We start from the raw sequence: 12,310 nt of genomic DNA, 5'->3' as shown, positions 1-12,310 counted from the left end.
ATATGCAGTATTAAGTATTTCTCTTTCTGTGTTCTTTAATATGGTCAAACAAAGAACATTCAAAACCTGTAAAAATATGAGGTATGAAAATATTAAGTAAGAACATTTTCAGACTGAAAATGTGAAGCACACTATCAGGGGAAGCACCTGGCTTTCCTTTCTAGGAATTCATCCAGGGATATTGTCCTGCAGGCATTTTGTCAAATTATGGAAATTAAGAAATTTTTATATTTTTCGCCTGAAATAGCCTAAAGGGAGAGAGAGAGGAAGACCTGATGACGACCCATTGGGAAATCTTGTCCTCTTTTGGCACAGTAAAGGTGTGTGAGGAGCAATAGAGTGTGTGGGCTTTCTCTCTCTCCCAGCTCCTCATTAACAGGATGTATGAGTAGGCTACTGCTTTTCATTAAAATAGCCTAAAAACAAAACCACATACAGTATAAGGACAGTTATACTCATCTGACCTCAGAAAGCGAGAGGCAAACAATCTTCTCCCTCATATTATAGACTTAACAGTGTTTCTCGCTCCCTCCCTCCAAGTGAGCACAGTGAAACATTAATGCCAGGATACACTTCATCCACAAGGCCCCTGTGGAATTTTATGATCACAGGATCATGCATATATTTTATATCACGAGTACTTAACTTGAAATTAATCCTTATGATACTACAAACACAACCAAAAACCAAACAGCTTATTATATTGCAGTTCCACAGACCATGTCACTGAAGGCAAATTATCATCAAAGAAGGCAAATAGGCTGCATTTTACATATCCAACACTGGATGACTGACTTGAAAAATGTCTCTGTCAAGAATCTCAAACTCTGCGTAGTGTGGCCAAATGCACATGCACATTCACATGCACACTTTTCTGCCGTGTCATGCCGTGTCAAGTGAAATGCTCATATGTGATTATCAAGATACAAAAAAGCAAAAGACACATGGGGGTTTAACTCTCAAGTGTTTTAAATACAAGGGTGGAAGTAACTAATTACATTTACTCACGTTACTGTAATTGAGTAGCTTTTTTGTGTACTTGTACATTTTGGGTATTTTTTAAAGTCAGTAATTTTACAACAACAGAAACTGGACCATTGTATATTGGCCAATTGTGGAGCCATTTGTAGCTCAGCTAGAGAATAATAATCTGGCTTTATTTTGTTTATGCACTTTATTTTGTAATTTCCAAATTTTCAAATTTAAAGAATCTAGTTTGAACTCTGTCCTCTCGTCCTTTGGGAGTTGCATGGAAAAGATCACATGTAACAGTGTTCTATTTTATAAAATGTAACTCAGTAAGTACATTTTAAAAGAGCAACTTTTTACTTTTACACCAGTACTTTTACTTCTACTTAAGAAAAATATCAGCAAAGTAACAGTACTTCTACTTGAGCAGGACATTCTTTCCAACAGTTTAAATATGTGATTTGTTTTGCAAAACTACATTTTCCAAAAATCAAAAATATCTCTTTATTTCTCTCCAATAGCTTTCTGTGGTATGAGGTATGACTTCTCAAAATCATAAAAAATGCAATCTGATGAAAAATGACTGAATTGCATTAAGGTGGTCGAAAGAAAGCGTTATGGAAAACACTTTCCTGTAGTTAAACTTGGAAGAGTTATTAAAAATAAAATATTTATGTTGGCAAGTGAACACAACTGTCCATACAATTTTTAAAACCATCTCAGGCAGTGCAATTCAATGATCTTACAAATTAGCATTTTTGTTTAATTTTGAAAGGTCATTACTCATGAAACTGGATGAAACTATGATATTTTTGGAAAATGTCTACTTTTGCAGAATAACTTTGATTTCCCTCAACCATAAAACCAAACTCCTGCCTGATCAATCCACCTCAGTGATTTAGAAATTTATAAAATTAAGTGCTCTATTTGCCTCCATAGCATAACTTAAATAAGGAATTAACATGTCTGAAACATCAGGCACAGATCTTGTAACAAAGAGGTCAGCAGGGGACCATCTTTACAGGACAAAAAAAGAACAGAATAATTTGAAGACATTTTATTAACAAATGGATTCTATCTTGGAAACAGCTATCATAAACCCATTATAAAAAACAAACAAACATGTAATGATGAATCGTTCATGCAAATTCCTTGCAGCATTTGTAGTTTCAGAATTAGAAAACTATTTTCTCCTCGTTTACATCAATACAGTTTTCGTTCAAAAACTTCTGACAAAAACAAGAATTAGGCACCTAAGAACAGCTTGGAAAATTGAGGTTGACTGCCTCACATGCACACTGACTCCTACTGTATAATGTTCAATAGCAAAAAAAAGCACATTACATACTGTATGGTGTGCATACACAGATATGAATTGTCATGTTTAAAATGTAATTATTTTTTCAATCTCATCTTTCATCTCTCCAATCCATTTGATTTAGGTAACAAATAATTACAATTTTTATTTATTTACATTAGAACTTTGACTATTGCATGGATTAAGAATTTACATATCCATTTGTTTCACAAATATGCATGATTATCGACACACATCTTTTGTTTAGCATGATTGTCAAAATTGTGAAATATTGCAATGCAAACTGTAATATAGTTTTAAAAACTCACACTGTAACTATTACACTTGAAAATCACATTTTGATTTAAAACCTATACTGACATTTGTATTATGGCTGTCAGTACTCTACAAACGCAGACAGACCACATCAAAGGAACAAACAGTAACATTGCACTTTACCCATGCAGTCAGTAAAAACATATTTGATCACACATTAGACTCAGTGCCTGTTTCCTTTTCACACTGGTAACAGTTCAGTGATACACCCACAGCAGGCCCCCTGAGCCACAGTGAGAAGTCCCTTAGTTCATCATGGCACATACAGTTAGGACAGCAGGTTTCAGTACCTGTTGCTACAAAATCATTTACATTAATTTTACCCTTTGTATAAATTGACTGCCACAGAACATGGTTTCCTCCACTTTTCGTACTCCTCTGGGCATAATAATCCATGTCTGCAAAGAGCCCACGAAGAAATCCTCTTTTTACAAAATGTCTTTGTTGAGAAGTTGGCTTGTTTGTCATTTCAGTTTTCCTTTGGCTTCTTCTCTATTCTTCCTTATTCTATGCACTCTCTTCTCTCTTCTTCTCTTCTCTCTGCATCCTCTCAACTTCACTTTGGTTCCCAGTTAAGGTGCCATCTATGAAATGTAATAGAGAGACACATGAAATTATTTGCCACGGCGGCAAGCAAACATGTATTTAAATAAGCTAGTGGTATAGTAATAATGACACATTCATTTTGCATACCTCAAAGCGACTGTAGATTTTCCTCTCCTTCCGCATGCTTTGGATCTTCTCAAGCAGCTTCTCCCGCTCCTGAGTGGTCTTAGGCTGCCCTCTGCTTAATCTGGTGCCTCCTTTTTCCTTATTGGCATTCTTGCCAGCCTCATCTTCTTTGTCATCATCAGTGACAGCTGGCTCTTTGGTAGGCTCTGTCCTGCATTGGCTATTTGCAGAAATTTGCTCTAGAAGCAACTTTGTATCATCTCTGAGGTTGCTGCTTGAGAGTACATTGGCTGTTGATGAGTGGTAACGGGACTGGCTTGCTTTTGACTGCTTTGACTGAGGTGACAGAGGAACTACTTCATCTGATGTGACCTCTGCCATTTCAGAGCTGTTATTTTCCTTTGCTTGGTCATTTGGTTTTCCATGGCAGACAGATTCCTGTGGAGTAGTTTTGTTGACCTTGTTTGTGGCCTCAGCGTCCCCAAGTTTTTTCTCACTTGCAGAGTCAGGTCTCTCAGGCTCTTTGCTTACTTCACACTGATTGTCCATATTATTGTTTTCAGCAGGTGCAGGTTTCACAGAAGTATGGCTTTCAGAAGTAACAGGTTTGGACTCTGTGGGTGTTTTATATGGTGGATAAGGCTCTGTTGGGAGTGGAGTGACTTTTGAGGTAGGGTCAGTCAGGCTATGATCAGATGAAGATTCTGTTGATGGGGGTGTGGGAGATTTGCTTGAGTCTGCTGAGGAGAGTTTGGGAGAGGAGCTGGTTTCTGAGGGGCTGTGTACAGAGGACTTGTTGGTTTCTGAGGGGCTCAGCACAGGGGATTTGTTGGTTTCTGAGGGGCTAAGTACAGGGGACTTGCTGGTTTCTGAGGGGCTGAGTACAGGGGACTTGCTGGTTTCTGAGGGGCTGAGTACAGGGGACTTGCTGGTTTCTGAGGGGCTGTGTACAGGGGACTTGTTGGTTTCTGAGGGGCTGAGTACAGGGGACTTGCTGGTTTCTGAGGAGCTGAGTACAGGGGACTTGTTGGTTTCTGAGGGGCTGAGTACAGGGGACTTGTTGGTTTCTGAGGGGCTGAGTACAGGGGACTTGATGGTTTCTGAGGGGCTGAGTACAGGGGACTTGCTGGTTTCTGAGGGGCTGAGTACAGGGGACTTGCTGGTTTCTGAGGAGCCGAGTACAGGGGACTTGCTGGTTTCTGAGGGGCCGAGTACAGGGGACTTGTTGGTTTCTGAGGGGCCGAGTACAGGGGACTTGCTGGTTTCTGAGGGGCCGAGTACAGGGGACTTGCTGGTTTCTGAGGGGCCGAGTACAGGGGACTTGCTGGTTTCTGAGGGGCCGTGTACAGGGGACGTGCTGGTTTCTGAGGAGCCGAGTATAGGGGACTTGATGGTTTCTGAGGGGCTGAGTACAGGGGACTTGTTGGTTTCTGTTTTTTCAGCCTTAGGAGACACAGCTGATGCACCTGAGTCAGACTGAGGGGAAGAACATGATATTTTTGCAGCGGGACTGGGAGCACTAGATCCCGTTAGGGTAAGTTCAGATGGAGAGGTTGTTTGTGCTAGTGCAACTTTGAGAGATGCACTTGGCTTGGATGGGGAAGCATTAGGAGGACAATCAGAATGAACGGCTGGATTGAGAACAGAACTGGTTTCTGCTGGAGCATGCTCAGGTGGAGGTTCTGCTGGGGTGAGCTCAGGAGTATTAGGCTCTTTTTGGTCAGGTCTGGAATTAGGACTTTCCAGATCAGATACAACAGGTAAACATGACTCAGTAGGCAGAGAGACAGAGGATGATTGGCTAAGGCTAGGAGATACATTGTATTCAGCTTTGACATCCTTTGGAGAAACCCTGGACTGTACTGAGACAGGCTGTGGAACAGAGTTGGATTTTGATTTAGGAAGATCTTTTTCTGAACCAGGTTTAAGAGTGCAAGATTCTTCAGAGTGCGTCTTTGTGGTGGACTGGAATGAAGCTGTGTTTGGTTCTGAGTCATTTGCACAAGTATCAGAGGAAACATTTGATTCTGCATGTGAAGAGTCAGTTGTTGAAAGGGTCCCAGATGAAGTCGACTGGGTAACAGAATCATGTTTAACTTGGGTAGAGTCGGATGGTAAAGCTGTTTGTATGATGGAAGATTCTTGTAAAGTTTGGTTAGCAGATTGGGAGGATTCTGGCGGGGAGGGGCTGGCAGATTCCTGTGGCTCTGTTTTGTCAGATTTTGGAGACAGTATACTGGAGGTAGGGGTGGAGCTGGAATCTGCTGGGCTGATGTTAGAAGGGACGACCTCTAATGGAGTGGAATGAGGAGCAGAGCCAGAGGGGGAGGGACCAGAAACAAATGGAATGTTCTGAGAACTAGAATCTGACATGTGATCAGAGAAAGAGCTTGGTACTGATGGATGAGAAGAGCTGGATTCTGATCCAATGGGATGAGAAACTGCACTAGATTTAGACGGAGTGGGAGGAGAAGTGTCACTGGATTCTAACTGGAGTGGCCCAAGATTTTGGTTAGATTCCAGCGTGACAGATTTAGAAGACGGTGGTAGCTCCACTGAACTGGGGTTGAGTGAACTAGACTCCTTCGAGGTAGAATCAAGGGTTGGGCTTTCATGTTTATCCGTGCTTTGTGCAAGTGAGTCTGTTGGAGAAGGAACACTAGAAGACTTGGTGTCTGTTTTTGTAAGGGGATGACATGGGCTACACTCTTTTGCAGCAGGATTTGATAGCTTTGGTTTTTCTGGTGATTGGCTATGAGATGGAGCTGATCCTGCAGAAACAGGCAGAGATACACTTGCTTGGCTGTTCTTCAGCTCTATCTTCTCTGAATCAGTTGAGTCTCTTGTTTGCTTCTCCTCACTGCTATGGGAAGGTTTTGAATCATTTCTGGGATGGCCTTCCTCCTTGTTAGTCTTGTCATTGACATCACGATGTAGACTTGATTCTGTGGATATTTTATTCCCTGCATCCTCTGCAGTAGCATTTTTTTCTGAGAAAGTCTCAGATTCCTCCTTTTTCACAGTGGTGGTGTTTTTTAATTCAGATGGAGGCATTTTGGGATCTTTCTCTGTGCTCTTTTCAGCTGATGCAGCCTTAGCAGCTTTCCGTTTTGCTGCTAACTCTTTGAAAAACATGAGCCTCTTGTCTGGATCACTCATATCTACATAAAATGGATCGCCCAGAAAAGCTTTGGGTGGGTGTACTGGTTGGTCGGTTTTGGACAGCTCAACTTGAGAAGGCTCGGGTCGGGGCATTGATGGTGAAAAGTTAGCAGGCTCTACTTCTGCAGGTTTAGATGACTCCTTTATATCATTGTTTTCTATAAGATCCTTCAACATTTTTTCCCTTGATGAATCCTTAACATCTGCTTTATTATCTATATCATCTGCTTTGGAAGTTTCTGTGGTAGAGTTATCAAAGGTGGCTGACTTTCCGTAACGGCTCCATTCAAAAGGTTCTCTTGCAATAGATCTCCTTTGGCCCAAAACCTTAGAGGCAAAAGGTAATTTTGTCCGATCATCCTCATTTTTGTCAGTTTCCTCATCATGTTGGCCTGGGGCAGTGGAATCTTGAGAAACATGCTGTTCCAGTTGAGAGCTGAATATTAGAGAGGATCTCAGCCTGGAGCTCCTTTGAACTGCAGCATTGTATTTCCTACGGAATGACTCCTCCCTTCGAGCAACAGTGTTTTTTGGTTCCTTTGGTTCTACCTCCTCCATCTTGTCCCCTTCAGTTGTTGATGATGATTCTGATAGTGTTGTTGGTGTTGTTTTGGTTTCTGCTGCCATGGTAACAAAGTCATCAGGTATTTTTTTGGAGGACTCTGGGACAGTGAGTTTGGTGTAACCTGGCAGTTGACTTGCCCTGGGTACTGCTGGAATCTTGAACTCTCTGGCATTAGGAAATTTAGGAACTGATAAATCTGTGCCTGATGCCATTCCTTGTAAGGGGTCAGAGGACTCTTCAAAAGGGTCTGTTTCATGAGGTGGTTGCAGTGGCAGGTCTTCATCTCCTGCATTATCAAATGCACTGAGGTATGAGCTAATCCTCCAATTTCTTAGCCCCTGTTTCACCATAGGATCCTTACGGTCAATGTTAGGCGCCTGGAAAAACTGCTTCTGATCTGGTGGATTTGGGTGTGTGGGAGAGGTCTGACAGGCATATGGCTGACCTACACTTAATCTTTTAGGATGCGATGACCCGAATGGTACTTCCACTACAGGTAATTTCTCTGAGCCCTGGTCAAAGTCTACATTGCTGGTAGATGATAAATAGTTAAGCACAGGGTCAAAGTTATCAGATGGTTCAAACTCTTGTGGTAAACCAGGATCAGAATACTGATCCGCTGGAGGGTAGCCATGGTCCCGGAACTTATCATAGCCACTGTAATCTGCTTCTGGTCCTGTCCTTGGATATGGTTGCTGCCCCCTTTGGAACTGCCTTCCCTGGTTCTCAAAGTTTGGCATTCCTTGCTGCTGCAGGTATTGGTAAGAGGAGTGTCTGCCAGGAACACCTTCAGCATAACTGTGCCGTTTGAAGGCAGGATTTTCCATTATATTGATAGGCATCCTGGAGTGGCCCTGCTCATAGGATGGATCCATTCGTAATTGCTGCGAGGGAAACTTATTGTACATATCTACAGGGCCTTGGTCTAGTGACCTGTGCATGGATTCATGCCTGTTTAGGGGCATCTTTTTCCAATCCATATCCATGCGTTCATCAAAGGAGTGTCTAGCCCATTCCTCTGGACGAGAAGTGTTTGGTAGAAATTTCCTGGGCTCTCTGTACAGTGGAGGTCTATCACTAATGTATTGCCTCTCAGGTAAATGGCTGAAATCCTCCACTGAAGCAAGCACATTTTCAATTATCAGTGGTTGGGACTGGGCATACAGAATCCGGAACTCTTCATCAAAAGTAGATACAAGCTGTCCAAGGAAAAGGTGTGCGAGACAACGGTGTATCTTCTCAAAAGACCACATGAAGCTGTACAAAGAGATGAAAGTAAATATGAATTCTTGGAAGCATAATATTCATTGCATGTCTCATCTTAGTTTTTGCTTACACAAAAATATGGGCACTGGGGAGTCTCAATACACTCAGAAAATACTAAATACACGGTATAAAATAATATATTTGTAGGCGCCATGTAAAGCACTTACAAATAAAAAGTATTATTATCATTAATGTGATCAATAATCATTGACACCACTTGTGATACTAGGTACTTGAGCTTTCCAAGAAACCATACTCATATGGCTTTCAGTTTTTAAATTGCCTCACCTGTAGTTTCCACTCAGCACAGCCCTGCAGTCTGTCAACAGGAAGCGATCCATCATCTGACCTTTGAAGGATTTCCCTGAGCGGCAGTGATAGGTGATGCCAGACACTGTTCTCACACGTAAAGACTGTGGGACAGGCATTGAGTCAATGATTGAATCACCCACATACGATGAATATCTTTATATTGTAAACTACAATCCAAGCTAGGTGGCAGCATTGCACTAACATTACAAGTTCCAAAGTAATGTGATGTAAAATGGCTGCAATTCAAGTTCCCTTTCAATACGCAATATTCAAAAGTTGTTTTTTCACTGGAACTCTGGGACTCACTTGGATGCTCTCCAGATTAACCCGGCAGTTGGAAACCATGTTGATGAAGTGATGTGCATGTTGCTCATCTAGAAGGATATAGACGGCAACATTCCGCATGGCAGCATTAAGAACATCCGCCAATATGTCAACATCAGTAAACATGTCCATCACTATAGCAACCACCTGAAGAGAAAAAAGCCACACATGAGACAACTGTTAAAACAGGATTGTTGTTGTTGGTGTGTGTTTTGAATTTTGTTTGAGAAAATAGCATGAATAATCAGCAACTGAGAATCAGCCCTATGTCTACTTCATCAAATAAGTCAATCATAAATTACCTTAATATTTCCTTATCATATGACACTTTCAAACACAGGTGTAGCATATGTATAAGTGATAGACATACTTGCTGAGCATTTTTAATGAGTCGTCGGGCCTGCTCCTTGATAGTCGGCATGTCAGGCTCAGCGGGGTTGACCAGAGTTGTGACCTCTGTGGGTCCAATGAAGTGATGCAGCTGAGGCCAGCCAAGGTCCAGGTCTGGGGCATCCAGGTCAGAGTGCATAGGCCAGTAGGTGTCTGAGGACCCATCTCCACCAGACTCCAGATAGCGCTGTTCAGGGTGGCTGCTCTTCTGTGGGACCTGAACAGTGCACTGAATATACTGGACCTCTGGTGCGGACAGGAAGTCCACTACATCTTCTCTTTGGAGGAATTGATAGTAGCCCTCCAAGTTCTCCTCAACAAGTGCATCAATAGCCAACCGGTACTCTTCCCGATAGTGAGGAGGGAGGTAGTTGGGGTCCAGGGGATTATCCCCAGCAGAGGAACACTGAGAGCGATGTGCCATAATGCTATCTAAGGAGAGATCACAGGCAAAAGGAGAACTGTGATAAATAGGTGAATCATGCACAATATGAACAATTTTCCGACCACACAGCTGTTTCAGTGTCTCAAAATAACAGAAAAAAGGATAATAGCTAATATTTTCCCCCAACAGAAGCCTGAATCTAGGAGGCAAATCTCCCATACAAGAGATTTAGGAGCCTTATCTCGGGGATCCTCTCAGTTATAACACTGTCCTAGCAAAAACACAATGAGGGAGGGGAGATGGAATGAGTCTACCACAAGATAGAGGGTTATGGGTGTGGCTCCTCCCTCTGGCCAACAAGCCAAGTCTCCATTTGCAAGTTCATGTATTGCCACATCCATAAAAATTGAAAAAGAATGAAAATATAACAGTCCATTCAAAACACCAATCAAGCCTTATCGGCAAGATAAAACGGGTTGGGGGAATAAATAATCTAAATGAACAGTTTTCCAGTCGTTTTAGCGTAAAGCAGAGAGTTTATCAACAATGTTGTTTTTTACATTGATAGGCCGAAAACGTAATGACAGCAAACTTAAGCAGAGCCAGGCAACGCTGTAGCAAAAGTTAGTAGAGTAGGCGCGCTTGTCATATGGTAAGTTTTATAGGCTATTTCCATATTAAAGTTAGTGACCTTACCTCACTGATAAGTATTCCTCAACATTTTGGTCGGTTAAACTTTAATCCGGTCATTACGCCTCCCAGTTCCTCTGGTTCGTCTCTTCTACTGTTTTCCTCCACCAACGTGTCGTGCTTCTAGTCCAGATGGGACTCGTCGAAAGTTTTCTGTTGCATTGCTTTATGTTTCGTTCTGTTGCATTTCACCACCCCGCTTAACCAGTTTATTGTCATGCTCGAGGCATGTTGGCGAGAATGTTTGAAGTACAGCACACAGAAAGGCTCCTGTCGACAAATCTCGCCCCGCCTCGACTACAGCTCTGCCGACTTTATAAACTACAGCTCTTCTCAGCAGAGTAGTTGTCCATGCTTGTTCACTGGCGGCTGAACTCTGCCCATCTGTAATCTCTTGACGTCCCGACGGTGAAACTACCTTATGTGGTATCGACGTTTGGTGTCAAAATTCCTCCGCAGCAAATTTATATTGGGCGCGTTACTCAGAAACCTAGAGTATTGTTGCCCATTATAAAAGTAGCCTAATAACTACTCTTTGCATTCCCTTCCCGTCACACCCCCAAAATGTGCGGCTGCCTCCTCTCTGACCTTCAAACATCTGGATAAATCTCCTGTGTGAATTATCAGGGACTACAATAGCTATCGTAAAAGTAGTGGGAGTACCAAGTAAACGTTTTTTCATCTAAGATTGCTTAATGTGAAAGAATGCGATGAAATTATGAAGAAAAAGAATCGGGGAGATGATAGTTTTAGGATAAACAAGTTCAATCTGAAATGTATAGGGGTTGATAACAAAAGTAACGCCCTTTGCACTGGATTGCATTTTTTACACTAGGTTACTTCTTACTGGGGAAAAGTAAACACATGCAGCCTAACATTAACATTTCTTTCTTTCTTTTTTTTTTTTACTATACACTGTGTTATGTAGTGTGTCTCTGACAGCGCCCGACTTATGGATAACGTGCATGTGCGTTCATCATGGTTACCATGGACACCAAAAAGCGTTCAGGAAATGAGAATGTGAATCTTTGATATTCCCCAGTTAACTACTAACTCGTTATACAACCAGACCTGCTGAATAGTTTGAATTAAAAAATGAGTTCCCGCAACAATAACATACGCAGCAAAACTGGAAGTAAGGCACAGAAAGGAGTCAAAAAGGCAGGTAGGTACGGCAATCATGAGAATGATATCAGTCAACCAAGACATGTTAACATGTTAAAGGTACTGGATTGAGGCCTGTAGGGTAAAACATGGCATGAAGCATTGAGCCTCTTAACATGATGATGATGATGATGATGTAGACAATGATGTACTGGTGAGGATGGTGATGATGATAATGTTGATAATGATTATACCCTACTTTCCTCTGATGAAGGAGCAGTCCCACAACACAGACAGAACAGCAGGGCAGTGCTTGGCCAGGACAAAGGCAAAGCCTCAAAGCCTGCAGGCAACACTTCCTCTGCTAACACTGTGCCAGCAGCCAAGAAAGGTACGGTACTGCTGCTCACTCATTCTTTTGTTTCTCTTCATGCTTCATTAACAATCCATCTTGCTCGATTTGCAATAATGCCTACAGACTGAAATAATGCCCATTACTTCACCAGACAGGCTCTGCTGTAACTGTACCTTGTGGTGTTGTACTAGCGAGAGTGCCTATGAAGAGACCTTGGATGTTGGAGGGGTTTTCAAGCGGGTACTTCCCATAACATGTTTTGTTGAATAGGGCCCTGGATACAGTGAGGGTTGCTCCACAGTAAGAGCAAAAATAGCCATGTCAGGATGGAATGTGATGTAACTTAAGTGAGGGAAATGATGCAACCTAGCTGCTCAAGTGAAGACTTGAAAACAATCCCTCATTGTTTCCTTCGGGCGCCACCCAAGGCACACAGAGGAGTAGTTGGAATAGAAGCATGAAAAATAATGTACACTCAGTTCA

General features: G+C 42.2%; 1 protein-coding gene across 1 annotated transcript; it reads right to left on the bottom strand.

Annotated features, from left to right (window-relative positions):
- Positions 1-2,023: 2,023 nt before the first annotated feature.
- On the bottom strand, positions 2,024-10,615 carry LOC139666654 (protein FAM83H-like). Its single transcript, XM_071545946.1, has 6 exons — positions 10,375-10,615; positions 9,274-9,725; positions 8,886-9,050; positions 8,556-8,680; positions 3,296-8,258; positions 2,024-3,186 (listed from the first exon to the last, which is right to left on the bottom strand). Exons 2-6 carry the CDS (start codon positions 9,715-9,717, stop codon positions 3,175-3,177), a joined length of 5,709 nt encoding a protein of 1,902 aa, XP_071402047.1. The 5' UTR covers positions 9,718-9,725; positions 10,375-10,615; the 3' UTR covers positions 2,024-3,174.
- Positions 10,616-12,310: the final 1,695 nt, after the last annotated feature.

The sequence above is a fragment of the Centroberyx affinis genome, unplaced genomic scaffold, assembly GCF_046629955.1.
Source record: "Centroberyx affinis isolate AG114_WGS23_722 - 3 ecotype Tasmania unplaced genomic scaffold, CSIRO-AGI_Caff_v1 ptg005079l_1, whole genome shotgun sequence".
Classification (NCBI taxonomy): Eukaryota; Metazoa; Chordata; class Actinopteri; order Beryciformes; family Berycidae; genus Centroberyx; species Centroberyx affinis.
Note: the sequence above shows the minus strand (reverse complement) of the source record. Positions and strands in the feature narration are given on the sequence as shown.